Source organism: Penicillium bovifimosum (genome assembly GCF_028826915.1).
Source record: "Penicillium bovifimosum strain IBT 22155 chromosome Unknown utg000003l_segment0_segment0, whole genome shotgun sequence".
Taxonomy (NCBI): domain Eukaryota; kingdom Fungi; phylum Ascomycota; class Eurotiomycetes; order Eurotiales; family Aspergillaceae; genus Penicillium; species Penicillium bovifimosum.
Genome location: NW_026622712.1, coordinates 1,544,038 through 1,556,222, shown reverse-complemented (window position 1 = coordinate 1,556,222; position 12,185 = coordinate 1,544,038). Strand labels below are relative to the sequence as shown.

The 12,185-nt window shown below is 50.4% G+C and overlaps 7 protein-coding genes across 7 annotated transcripts; 4 read left to right on the top strand and 3 right to left on the bottom strand.

Moving 5' to 3' along the window:
- Nucleotides 1-258: 258 nt before the first annotated feature.
- On the bottom strand, nucleotides 259-1,203 carry N7515_003643 (DSC3 family protein; the record flags this gene model as incomplete). Its single annotated transcript, XM_056664387.1, has 1 exon — nucleotides 259-1,203. One exon carries the CDS (start codon nucleotides 1,201-1,203, stop codon nucleotides 259-261), a length of 945 nt encoding a protein of 314 aa, XP_056523444.1.
- Nucleotides 1,204-1,888: 685 nt separating this feature from the next.
- On the bottom strand, nucleotides 1,889-2,649 carry isa1 (Fe-binding Fe/S cluster assembly protein ISA1; the record flags this gene model as incomplete). The annotated part of the gene is made up of 2 exons (XM_056664386.1): nucleotides 1,889-1,926; nucleotides 1,989-2,649. The coding sequence occupies 2 exons, from the start codon at nucleotides 2,647-2,649 to the stop codon at nucleotides 1,889-1,891; spliced, it is 699 nt and encodes a 232-aa protein (XP_056523443.1).
- A 794-nt stretch (nucleotides 2,650-3,443) lies between these two features.
- Nucleotides 3,444-5,824, top strand: N7515_003641 (ARMH3 family protein; the record flags this gene model as incomplete). Its single annotated transcript, XM_056664385.1, has 8 exons — nucleotides 3,444-3,527; nucleotides 3,585-3,707; nucleotides 3,762-3,842; nucleotides 3,892-4,045; nucleotides 4,101-4,213; nucleotides 4,271-4,605; nucleotides 4,657-5,067; nucleotides 5,140-5,824. 8 exons carry the CDS (start codon nucleotides 3,444-3,446, stop codon nucleotides 5,822-5,824), a joined length of 1,986 nt encoding a protein of 661 aa, XP_056523442.1.
- Nucleotides 5,825-6,220: 396 nt separating this feature from the next.
- On the bottom strand, nucleotides 6,221-7,401 carry N7515_003640 (uncharacterized protein; the record flags this gene model as incomplete). The annotated part of the gene is made up of 4 exons (XM_056664384.1): nucleotides 6,221-6,372; nucleotides 6,449-6,836; nucleotides 6,894-7,122; nucleotides 7,247-7,401. 4 exons carry the CDS (start codon nucleotides 7,399-7,401, stop codon nucleotides 6,221-6,223), a joined length of 924 nt encoding a protein of 307 aa, XP_056523441.1.
- An 821-nt stretch (nucleotides 7,402-8,222) lies between these two features.
- On the top strand, nucleotides 8,223-8,816 carry N7515_003639 (Cnl2/NKP2 family protein; the record flags this gene model as incomplete). Its single annotated transcript, XM_056664383.1, has 1 exon — nucleotides 8,223-8,816. One exon carries the CDS (start codon nucleotides 8,223-8,225, stop codon nucleotides 8,814-8,816), a length of 594 nt encoding a protein of 197 aa, XP_056523440.1.
- Nucleotides 8,817-9,741: 925 nt separating this feature from the next.
- Nucleotides 9,742-10,731, top strand: N7515_003638 (uncharacterized protein; the record flags this gene model as incomplete). Its single annotated transcript, XM_056664382.1, has 2 exons — nucleotides 9,742-10,168; nucleotides 10,229-10,731. Coding segments are annotated over 2 exons (930 nt in total), but the record flags the coding sequence as incomplete, so codon positions are not given.
- Nucleotides 10,732-11,462: 731 nt separating this feature from the next.
- Nucleotides 11,463-11,933, top strand: N7515_003637 (Ctf8 family protein; the record flags this gene model as incomplete). The annotated part of the gene is made up of 1 exon (XM_056664381.1): nucleotides 11,463-11,933. The coding sequence occupies one exon, from the start codon at nucleotides 11,463-11,465 to the stop codon at nucleotides 11,931-11,933; it is 471 nt and encodes a 156-aa protein (XP_056523438.1).
- Between the last annotated feature and the right edge of the window lie 252 nt (nucleotides 11,934-12,185).

Below are 12,185 nucleotides of genomic sequence, written 5' to 3'. Positions count from 1 at the left end.
AAGACCTTTGTCTTTGTCGCATCTATGCCTTTCTGTATGATAGCGTCCGAGTCTTGACACAGCCAGGTCCTGGTGTCTGGTGAAGTTAGACTCCCAGTCTCTAATCCAAGTCCCCGATCAACTGACAACAACTACTTAGTACGAGTAACCAAGTCCAACTCTCAATCACAAAAGTACCAAATAGCTTCATGCAATTGGGGGGTATCTCAAAACGCCAAAACAAAACACTCTTCTACTCATACACTCATCTCGACCCTCCTAATTCATAACCCTCATCGCCCCAAACGCAACATTAATAACAACACCCATACAAACAGCCACCCCCTTCCTCCAACTCCAAACCCCCTCTTCCCTCCTCAACCACATTGCACACCCAACAGGCCAAAAGAACCCCATAACAGCACCCCAAAGCATATCATCCATCGCCCCCCTCGACCCAGTCCCAAGCCCACCACCCTCATCATCCCCACCCTCCCCACCAATCCCCTGCATCTGCGCCCCCGTCGACCCCTCATCCATCCACCTATCCTCCAGATCCCTTAACTGCTCGCCAGTCGGCATAGTATCCGGCGTCCGCGACGCAGACAGCACGGCCAGGAACTGTGACCGCAGGGCCGTGACCTCAGCTGCGGTGAAGCCCGCCGCTAGCAGACGGTCGAAGCCGCGGGGAGCGGGCGTGGTTGTCGTTGGCTGGGGAGCGGTATGGTGAGACGATTGCGATGTACGGTCCTTTGCTGATATCTTGTTCTTTTTCTGCTGCAGGAGAATTGTAGACGCAACGCTCGCTTCGCTGGCTAGATCTGCTTCCGAGAGGGCGATATCGCCGATCGAGCAGTGGACATAGGTGCGCGGCCGGGTATCGCGCACAGCCCGTTTGCCCTTTCCATTTTCTGGCGCGTCGTCTGAGTCTATGTCTGCTGGGGACGGGTTTCGGCTTGGTGTGGACGGGAGTTTGAGGGATGTTGATAGGGCGGTTGTGTCTTCTAGACTGCGGCCGGCGTAGATGAGGCGGAGGCGATGGGATGAGAGGGTTTGGGGGAGTTGGGCTCGGATTAGTTGTTTTAGACCTGCGCCTGTTGTTGTTTCTGGTTCGGGGACGTCTAGTTGGAGGTCGGGGATTGAGGCGGAAAAGCGGACGGTTATGAGGAGTGGGTTGGTGCTGGGTTCGCCCGCTGTGTACGGGGAGAGGAAGGGTGATGCCATGGCCTTGTTGTAGGAGTTGATACTAGGGTTTCATGTGGAATGAGGTTTGTTTTTGAAGCGTGAGGTTGTTCTACAAGGACCTAATGAGTGCCAAGGTGGTGGAGATGCGGCCCCATAGCTCGGGCTACTCCCCTCCCCCTGTCCGATCAGGTGACAGTGGGGTCTATATTATGGACAAGATTGCGAACTACCTACTATTATCCAGTACCTCTATGAGATTATCAATTGGGAAGAAGAGATATATGGAGAGATATGCGTGGAGCTACTAATCTTGTTCGGGTTCTTGTCATGTTTGTCATTTCTGTCAAGTATGTATTGTCATATATCATCCTGCGTCCTTGGACGAGTCTATACATCTTGGATTATCATATGGCCGATCTGGCGGCTTGATTTGAAAGCCCTAGAGAGATGAAATGTCAAGAGCCACTGAGCCGAGAATCTAGCTTGTTTCTATGACATGGCCGGCAGCCTGTATGACCAAGTAACCATATCCAACCGGGGGCGCAACAGCCCAAATACAACAAAAAAAGAACGACTGGATATCAAGCGTATGTACTCAAAACAAAAAGAATGGTTGTAAGATCCCCTACCCCCAGTGTGAAAACGCCATCCGATGCACCGATAAATGAGACGCCCCAGGGTTCTGTACAAGAAACATATCGAAAGGAAAGGCTAAGCCAAGTGCTCAAACCATGAACGATTCGCCGCAACCACATTCTTCCTCTGTAGTCAAAAGTCAGTAAACCGGAATTGATATGACACAAATTTTGAACAGCGCCACTTACTGATATTTGGGTTGCGGAACACAAATCGTCTGCTCAGCTTATCTTCCTGCCAGTCCATTTCACTGCCAATAATGCTGAACAAAGCCTTGCTATCGATCAAGACCTTCACGCCATCCTGCTCGACAACCTCGTCGAATTTTCCGGGCTTCTCCACGTACTCGAGGTGATAAGCGAGGCCTGAACAGCCGCGGTTCTTGACACCCACACGAATGAACTTCGGTTCGGGCTGGTCCATCAATTTCCGAAGTTGGTCGGTGGCCACAGAGGATATCGTCATGGCTGCCTTTCTTGGCCGGAGCGGACGACGAGGCTTCGGCTTAGTGGCCGGAGCCGCAGAGGTCGATTTCGATTTCTGTGCTTCGCCTTCCCGTACGCTCACGTTTGGCGATGTGTTTTGTGATGTGCTCCGGTTTGTTGTTGAGTCGGGAGGAGGGAATTCAGATGAGATGGAGGTATCGGCGCCGCCGGAGCTTCGAGGAGGGAAAGAAGATGGGAGGGTGTGCGGGCGGTAGGCGGTTGCGGTTTGCATGTCCCGCTTCGAGGATAGGTGAGCGTTTCCATATGATGAGAAAGTGCGCAGACGTCCTACCGAGGGCTTTGCCCATCGGAGGAATGTGGCGGATGATGTCACAGGACGTTGCATGGCGGTGCAGAAGCTCATGGTCGAGGAGCAATGGGATGTGAATTTGTAGATGGTCCTCGACAAAAAATTGCTATAAAACCATAGAATTGTAGGGTAAGCAGTATGGAGGAATCAGTTGTGAAGTTGAAGCAAGAATCTCTGACTGTTTTGAGGATTCCCCGTCCAGGGTGTGTTATGTAATGCAATTGCATGACGCACACGCAGCCAATCAGAATCGAGTAGTTTCTACACACCGCAGTGGCGCCATTCCGCAAGGTCTCGGGCCTTCGACTTTGTTTATAATCGTCTTAGCCTCTCAGGCAAAGAGGCTAATAGTTGCTATAGTTATCCATACTCCGTACTCCGTAGAGAACATTAGATCTCAATCTGATCATATTCGGGTCTCAGGTCAGATCACACTGGTCATCCTACAGCGAGAAGCTCCTGGCGTTTTTCGGCAGCTGAGTCATCTCAGCCCGCGGAGATTTCCGTTCTTCGGAGAGTCAACGCGGATGGTTCCATTTCTCATGGGGATACTACGCCTCCGAATGCAGTTAGGTAGAGGATAATGTATCGTAGAGGTTGATAGGGCTTATAGATCCACCGTCTACTCAGAGCAGAATACTACTTCGAAGTAAATAAATCCATTTCTCTTATCTCCAGCGCCATTGCCAAGTGTAGAGGACATGTGGCTAGATCCGCTGACAAAGTGGCTGGTGTCCCTTTTCATGAACGTCGATTTGAAAAGACACGACTTTGTTTAGAAAACATCGTGATCGACCTTGCCCTTTTGTTCCAATGCTGGTGATCAGATGATTGCTCCTGTCTAAACCATGGATGCCTCACCCCTCACCCAGCAGATCCGACCCGACTCCTTTAAACCTAAGATCGTCCAGCTCTATGAGAACCTCTTCAAAGTATGACCGGCAGATCATGGCCTGAGGTGACAATGCTAACATACCCCTGAACGGTAGGCAGCAGATGATACAGATCCCTCAGAGGGCTTCTGGAGAGAATTCTTCTTGCTTCCCCCGGACCGGAATCAATTGCATGCTATTCTAGACCACTTGAGTCCGGACGAGACAATCAGTTTACAGGTAAGTCATGATCTAAAATAAGGCAGAAGACCAAACAGCTCACGCAATCTCTAGACTCAAACTCGCCGTTTCTTTGCTCGTGCAATTCGTGAGGCGGCAGCTGGGTCCGCTCCGGCGGCTTCTTATGCATTAGATGTGAGAGCCCAATAATCAGTATTCGGATCGTAATCTAATTGCTTCACAGACATTGACTGTCTTTTTGACGAGTATCTTGAGCAAGAAATACACGAACCCAAGCTCGGATGTCATCACTGTCCTTGCTGGGCTTGACGAAGTGGACCATGTCATTGCTGACCTTGTGGCCGTCCTGGACAGATTAATTCGCAATGGCAGTGACTGTGAGATTGGATCTGCCTATATAACGTCAGACGCAGTCAATGCTAACGTAACCAGTTGATGTACGGCTCAAGGCTATCAAGACGGCCATTGCCATGACCAGCGGAGCATACAAAACCAGCTTGGTCTCATATCTCACGCACAGAGATCTTTTCCCATCGCTTATGAAGGTTCGATTCACTGCAGGCTTCTTTATATGGGCAAGATGAACTAACGATTGCCAAAAGTATGTTTCTGAATCTGACTCCCCGCAACAAGTGTTCGACCCCTTCCTTCTTCTGGGACTCTTGGCGAATTACAACAAGTTTGAATTCCAAAACCCCTACCAGCTTCGACTTGATGACTTTGTCAACGAGTCAAGTATCCAAAAGGTCACCAATGGCGTCGGTCTAGCTTGTAGTGGCCTGCGCAACGGCTACATTGCAGTGCAGGATGACATTCCCGAGGGCTGGAGTTTGGCCAACACATTGACGTTCTTTGGGCTGCGAGCACTCGCTCCTGGCACCAGGGACAAAGCACACCCCCCTTCGGCTGAAGAAGCGAAGGCGATGTTCGTCGATCTGTAAGTTCTCCGTGCGCACAATCGATGTTTAGTGACTTACAAGCATGGCAGCCCATCACAAGAAGCCGCAATTTTATTGGCTACTTATGATTTTACAAATGCCAATAAGCTGTTCGGCTACCACCTGGTTCACTCTAAACCAGAAAGCAATGAGGCAGAATCACCGTTCTCGAGCTTCCTCTCCTTGACTTCATATCTTCTTCAACATGCATACCGATCCCCGCGGGTCGGGCAGTATGCCGAACTCAACCTATTTACCCTCCGCATACTGGTTGAAGACCCAACAATTTGCAAGCACATCTGCAGCGAAGATGGCAGGCGAAAGGTTCGCATCTGCCGACAGAAACAGCCCTATCTCCCCGTAGTCAACGGAGACCGGGTCCTGGCAACCGTCATATTCGACATCGCCATCGATACCATCACACATAACCTCCGTCGACGCCTCGACGTCAACATCTACAGGTACGAACACCCTCCCTACTATATACACACTCCCACGACCAGCCATAGTATCATAACTAACAAATCTCCCAGTCAAACAATCGCAATAACCCTCCGCCTCCTAACCTACCTCTCCAAAAACAAAATCCGGCTGACCTACCACTGGCCCGAACTATGGCGCACCCTCCTCTCCCTCATGCGCTTCCTAGCAACCTACGCCACCGACCTAACCCCCAACCCAAGAATCCAAACCCTGACCACCTCCCTCGCAGACCTAATCGCCTTCTGCGTCTCCAACGGCGACACCTTCCTCCCCGACCCAGCCTCCTACGACGACCTATTCTACAAGCTCGTCGAAACAGGTCCCGTAATCACCAAATTCCGCAACGCCTACCCCTTCTTCCGCCCAAACCCTGGGACTCCTTCCAAAGCACCCGACGCAATCTCCGACGTCCATTGTGCCGCCATCGACACCCTCCAATCTGTATCAACCCACTTCTACACCCTGCTGTTTCATTCGGAGGGCGTGGATGCTGTCCCTGTGGCTGCTAGTCCGAAACCTGAGGAGCCGGCGGCGGTGGCGCTACCTTCGATTCGGAAGAAGAATTTGTCGCCGAGGGAGGTTCATAGGATTATCAAGCAGGGGTATGATACTTTGAGTATTCAGCCGCCCGAGGGTTTGAGTGCGTGGAATAAGTGGCGTGAGGCGGAGTGGAAGAGTGAATTGAAGCGTGCGGCGAGGTGTGCTGTTGATGATGCGAGGCAGTTGGTTGCTTGAGTGGTTTCTTTCCGTGGCTAGGTTCGAGGTGTTGCATCTTTCGAAAGGAAGATTACTGGTTTAGAGTGTTGACATTGAATTTTCATCAAGATATCCAGATAGAATTGTTATGTTCTCTTCCATCTCGGACTGTAAACTCCAAGGATGCAATGGCATGTCCTCAGGACACTTTAAGCTACATTGTTTTGAGATGAACGTAGCCAAAGCAAGCGTCTGTATATATACCTGTTCTGGCCCACTCCCCTCCCACCTCCCGCGCGAACCGAAACAGAAGTAAATGGGTATAACTACCCATACCGCAGGGGGTGGCCACCACCCCACCCCCCGACGCAGCAGACAGAAGAAACATTAATAATGACACGTCCTCCCCCGGCGCAAAGCACTTTCACCGCTTGCTCAGTAAGTACTCTCCGCCAGAACGTAGCTGGTGGTGAAGTACTTCTCCGAGTGCTTGCTCAGCCACATGGACAACTTGGAGATCTCCTCGCGCATGCGGTTAGTTGCCTGGACGTCCATGTTGGTCTGAGCAATCAACTCGGGCATGTTGCCTGTGAACACAAAATGATTAGCAAGAGTCCTATGAACACACAGTAAAGTGGGAGTAAGGTGGACGGGAGTACATACTGAACAAGCGGATCAGGTGCTCCGCGCCGTAAACATCCGCAGGGCCCTTATCGGCCAGCAGCCCAGTCGCAGCCTCGAACTTGCGGCGCAGCCCCCGATACTGCGCCCGCTCGTAGCGGTAGAGAAGGATCTTGTCGAGGCACTTGTCGAAATACTCTTGGAGCCCGGTGACCACTTCCTCTAGAACGTCCTCATCCGCCGACGATCCTTTCCGCTTTGGCAGCTCCTCCTCGTACCAATCACGCAGAATCTTGCGGACGGGGTACTTAGACGGCAGAGAGACAACGTACTGATTCTTGGTCACCTGCTCCCAGTCGTCAACGAGGAGGGACTTCAGGTTATCTGGCATCATGATGCGGACGGACGGACGCATCAGGTAAGTCTCCTCCTTTTGAATCATTAACATGTAAGCAACGTCTTAAGTGGGAATGAGGCGAATGCATACCTTTTCGATGTCCATCTCACGGGCTCGCTTTGTGGCACGGCCAGGAACGGAGCCACGCTCTTCGCTGTCCCGCACGTCATCACGGTCGGAAGCAGCACGCTTCTTGCCAGTAGGCTTGGCGTTCTTCAAACGGAACGAAGCCTCAGCCTCTCGGCGCAAGTTGTTGGCGAGTTCCCGGTTCACGTCGTTGAGCTTGCGAAGACGATCCTCAGGAACCCAGTCATCCCAGCTGCGCGAGCGTTAGCAAATTGGCTCAATCATGTAAGAAGATTATCGACAATGCAACATCAGAACGATGCAGGATGTAGATACATGTTAGGGTGAAAATGAAATGACACAAGATATATACTCACGTGTTCTTCCAGCCCTTGTAGTGGACTTGGTACTCATAGGCACTTTTCTTGTCCTTGGGATCTTTGAGGCGAACATCCAAGATCTTGGCATCGTAAAGGATCTCGTGGTGGAAGCACAGGACCTTCTCGTCCTTGTTGTAATTAGCACCAGGCATTTTGTCGGAGAAAAGAAGAAAATGGATGAGGGCTGTTTTGAAGTTGGTGTGACAGGCGTAGACCCTTCGAGCTCGAAAGGTGTAGCGAGGATGTGTCCCGTCTTGTTTACGGGAAAAGGATGTGATGAACCCAGGTAGCAACAGCCACGATGATCAGAAATGGTCTTCGGATACTCCGATGACCAAATTGCACACTGCAGATAGATCCTGCAGGTTTCAATGAAGATGAGAGGGGTGAAGATGATGAAGTTGGAAACGTCAGTGTGCGGGTACAAGATGTCAGGGTTTGTTAAAAACAGTGATGGGAGAATCCCCAAGATTAAATCAGACGAGAGTCTAGAGACCGGCTCTGGATAGAGTCTGAAGGAAGAAGAAAGTTGTGAGAGAAAGAAAGAGTCGAGAGTGAAGTTGGTGAAGTAGAAAGAGTCGAGAAGTGAAATGGAAGAAGTTGTGAGTTGTGAGGGCCCCCTTGAAGATTAAATACCCGCCAGAACTCGTTGACCATCAAGTGATTGTTGTCGGTCTTCATTCAATTTCTCAATCAATTACCATTCAAAGGTTCAGTCGATTCATTGAAGTGTTCTATACAGAACATTGACTGTTGTTCCGTCAATGGTCAATCGGTCCATCTTTGCTCACGTGAATCGCCATCATTCTCCCCGGCTCCCGCGTCAACTTCGGTTCGCGTCACGCGACGCAGACCCAGAAGAGCCCACTACAGCTGCAACAACGCATAACAAAGACCAAAACTGGCCCCTTTTGAGCTACAATCTGTGCAGGCATCAAACAATAGTCTAATAGACACCAATTGATCATTCACAATGGCACCCACAGAAGAGTCTATCCTGAGCAATTTCCTGCTCTCGCCAGCCCCGCTACCGACAGTCATGTCGCTGCAAAAGTTCACAGAGCTTTTTCCAAAGCGATTGAGAGGCCATCCGCACATCAGGGCCATCTACCGGGAGCTACAGCAAGTCCGAGAACAGGACATGGATCGAGTCAATGAGAGCATCGATAATGAGATTAAGCAAGGCAAAAAGCAGAGAGCAGAGCTCCGGAAAGCCATTCTTGCTAGTGGAGTTGAAACATCAAACTTTGAAGAGCAGCGCGAAGTGGACATGGATCTTCATATGTTTGGCCAGCCACCTAGTTCTGTGCCGGGAGATTACCACTCGGTGACGAGTCTGCTGGCTGCAATGGAGACGGCCAGCGTTAATCTTGAGAATGAGATTTCTGAGATTGATCAAGAGGCTGCGGGCATCTTAGCTCAGCTCGATAGGACTGTTGGTGACATGAGTGATCTCCGCTACGGCAAGTTACAGGGTCCAGCTGGGACCGCTGAAGATATGGCTAGCGAGGCGATCAAGGGCTTGCAGAATCTTGAAGATGCTTGTTATAAGAGTAGCACTTCTTGAGATACCTCGGTGTGTCCAGTTATGATTTGCATGGAGTTGGATTACAAGTCCTTACGCCATACGGTAAGTGATTGATATTTGCAGCACGGAGAGCTCGGCTAATATATTTATGTGTACAGCCAAACCCTTCCAGGCGCTTTGTTCCCGATCTCAGATCTCTCCAGCAAGCCCTGGCACTTCTCTTGGGCTATTAGGTGCTGTCTGATGCAATCATGTTCAACTTGCTCCGTATCTGCCACTCTATCTATTCTATGATAGCAACCTGTCAGATTACCGGTACTTGTGAAGAAGCATGCCCGGTATCGCTTCTCTCGGTTAGGCTGTTCATCACATCTGTGCCAGACATGTTTTAACGTGAGCCATTGGGAGAACCGCCAGGATTGAGGCCTGAGGCAAAGAGTGATGCCCTTGTGCCTCAGGCCTCCACATCGGATAATATCTCATACTCTCATACGTCGCTCATCCTCCTTCAGAGGAACACACAGACACAGTGACACAAGTTCACAGCGCATATCTCCTGATCTGCCTCCCATTGTCCACCCTTCCTATCCAGTGTTTTCATTCAATCTTGAAAGTTGAAGTCATCTTATTCCACTGTCTACTTCTCCTTCGGTTGTCTACTTGCGTCATGATTAGAGACTACATCCATAGGCATACGGCTACAAACCTTGATATTTTTTGGGCGGCGGCCGTAGTCATGATTCACTCATGAAAGCCATAAAGGGAGAAGTTGAGGACCCCCAGAACTTCTTTTCTATACTTCATCTCACGTCTCTTCTGCTTTGACATCGTTGCCCATCTATTGAATATTCATACTTCATTCCTAGTCTGGCCTATCACAGAGGTACTTGATACATCCCACCGCATCTTTTTCCTTATGTACACAGTACTAACTTTCATAAGAGACTTTCTACAAGCAGTAGGAATGACGATCATGGAGTTTCTCCGACTTGCCGCGCAAGGCACAGTCTTTTTCCGCCACCGAGATGACGATGACTATGTGATATACGGCTTACTCTACTACATCCATCGGAGTTTACTCACCGAGCTCTTTCTTGCCGAGCACGCTCTACGTGAACTCACGCAGCGTGAGGAACGGCTCCACCACAAAGTCATAGCATTACAAAAGGCCGTGGCTATCGAATCTGATGGGAATTCTTATGCAACCCATCTCGAAAACGCACAGTCACAGCTTGAAATGGCACGAGCGCAATATCCTCGAAAGGCGCATGACCTTTTCCTAGTAGAGTACAGATTCCCCCCAGAGATGCAACATGCCTATCACAGCTTAAGGCGTGACCCTGAATGGTTTATGCGCAAGGAAATGATTCAGGAGTGTTCTGACCGAGGCGGTTGTTGTAGTCGGGAATGCGGATGTTGTAGACAGAGACATCTGTCTGAAAGGAAGACAGGTAGGGGCCATTGCACTGCAGAGTGCGAGTGCTGCATCGGCTTTCGAGGTTTTGAGCTCTCTGAGGAAGTGAAACAGGAGATGAGCAAAGGTCTCCAAGCTATGCTGGAAGAAGAAACCAATCCGGTCTATACTATCCATTTGGCCAGTTGCTTCTTTCGCGTACACGTCGTAGGAATCGGGATCATGGAGTTCCTCCGACTTGCGCGAGTTGCGCCGCAGGGCACAGACTTTTTCCGCGTCGAAAGTGACAATACCTGTTTGAGCGGCCGAAACGTCTATGTCGGTCGGTGTTTACTCGCCAAGCTCTTTCTTGCTGAGCACGCTCTACGTGGACTCACGCAGCGCGAGGAGCGGCTACACCGCAAGGTTATGGCCTTACAAAAGACCGTGGCTATCGAATGTGATGGGAGGTCCGATGCGACCCATCTCGAAAACGTACAGCAACAGCTTCAAATGACTCGAGAGCAATATCCTGGAAAGGCACACGCCCTTTTCCTAGCAGAGTACAATCTTCCCTTAAATATGCAACGCGCCTATCACAGCTTAAGGCGTGACCCTGAATGGTTTATGCGCAAGGAAATGATTCAGGAGTGTTCCGATCGAGGCGGATGTTGTAGTCGGGAATGTGGATGTTGTAGACAGAGACATCTGTCTGAAAGGAAGACAGGCAGAGGCCATTGCACTGTAGAGTGCGAGTGCTGCATCGGCTTTCGGGGTTTCGAGCTCCCCGAGGAAGAGAAAGGGGAGATGAGCGAAGATCTCCAACTTATGCTGGACAAAAAAAGCAATCCGACCTATATTATGCATTTGGCAAATTGCTTCTTTCGCCCGCTGGACCGCGAGCCCCGGTGGCAGAGAACATTTAAAAGGGTTCAAAAGGGGTTCCACTCATGAGAAAGATTGAATATACCTTACTCTACTCCGTATTTTGCTTAAGACGAATTTGCTAAAATAATGCATTTCACTTTACTACTTGATACTTGTACTTTCCATTGGTGCGTTCTAGTTGCAATCTACCGACGTCTATCGGAAGAAGGGTAAGCCATTTTGCAGGTTGAAATCCCGATAAGCCCTGAATAAATTGCCCATGTACATAGTACCGCGATAAGACGCGTGGGGCCCGCAGAACGCGAACCGTGTCGCGTCCAGTTCATCTTGTCGATGATCAAGCCAAAGACCTCCATACTGCACTGCCATTGTCCCATTGATTAGCCACCTCGAGAGACTTCGTCATGCCTACAATAAAACTACACCCTCACTGCTCCAGTCCAGCAAAAGCAACTGCGACCGACTCCACACCGAATAACCCCCTTCCTACGCTCCTCCAAACACCCTCAGGCCTAGCCCTTCTGGAGCTTCAAGGCACGATCAATGTCCCCTCATCAGGGAACGAGGATGAGGACAGCATGATGGACAGTACCTCTACAAACAACGATCTAGCTTCAACCTTCGAAACGCCGATCGGCAAGCTCATGTTCCCAGACTACTCAATTCACAACCCGGATGACACAAGATGGATGAAGCGCGCTTACCTCTACGTCGGCCGATACCAGCGAATGACTGGGGAAGTCAAGAAGCTTCCACGTCCAATTGCCGTGCTGCGGAAACGCCGTGGGTCGGAGGAGGAGGAACTGGAGGTTGTGGAAATTGTGCGCTACAAGATTTTCTTCAAGAGCCGACCGGAGCCCGTGACCAACGTGTGATTAGAAGCTGGGTTGAGTGGTGGAGTTTCTCGCACTGGGATAAATGCATAGACCAGGGGATATGGGATCTCATGTGTATACTGGAGGGCAAAGACTGAATGGGAGACCACGATATGGCCTGCCGACCAGGACAGTGACTTGCTGTGCTACGGAGAACAACGGCTGTCTGTGCGGCAGTGGCCTCGTACTTGGTTACAAAAATATCGATTCCGCTCTTGGGGTAAGCCTGAATCCGAACCTACTAAGGTTAAC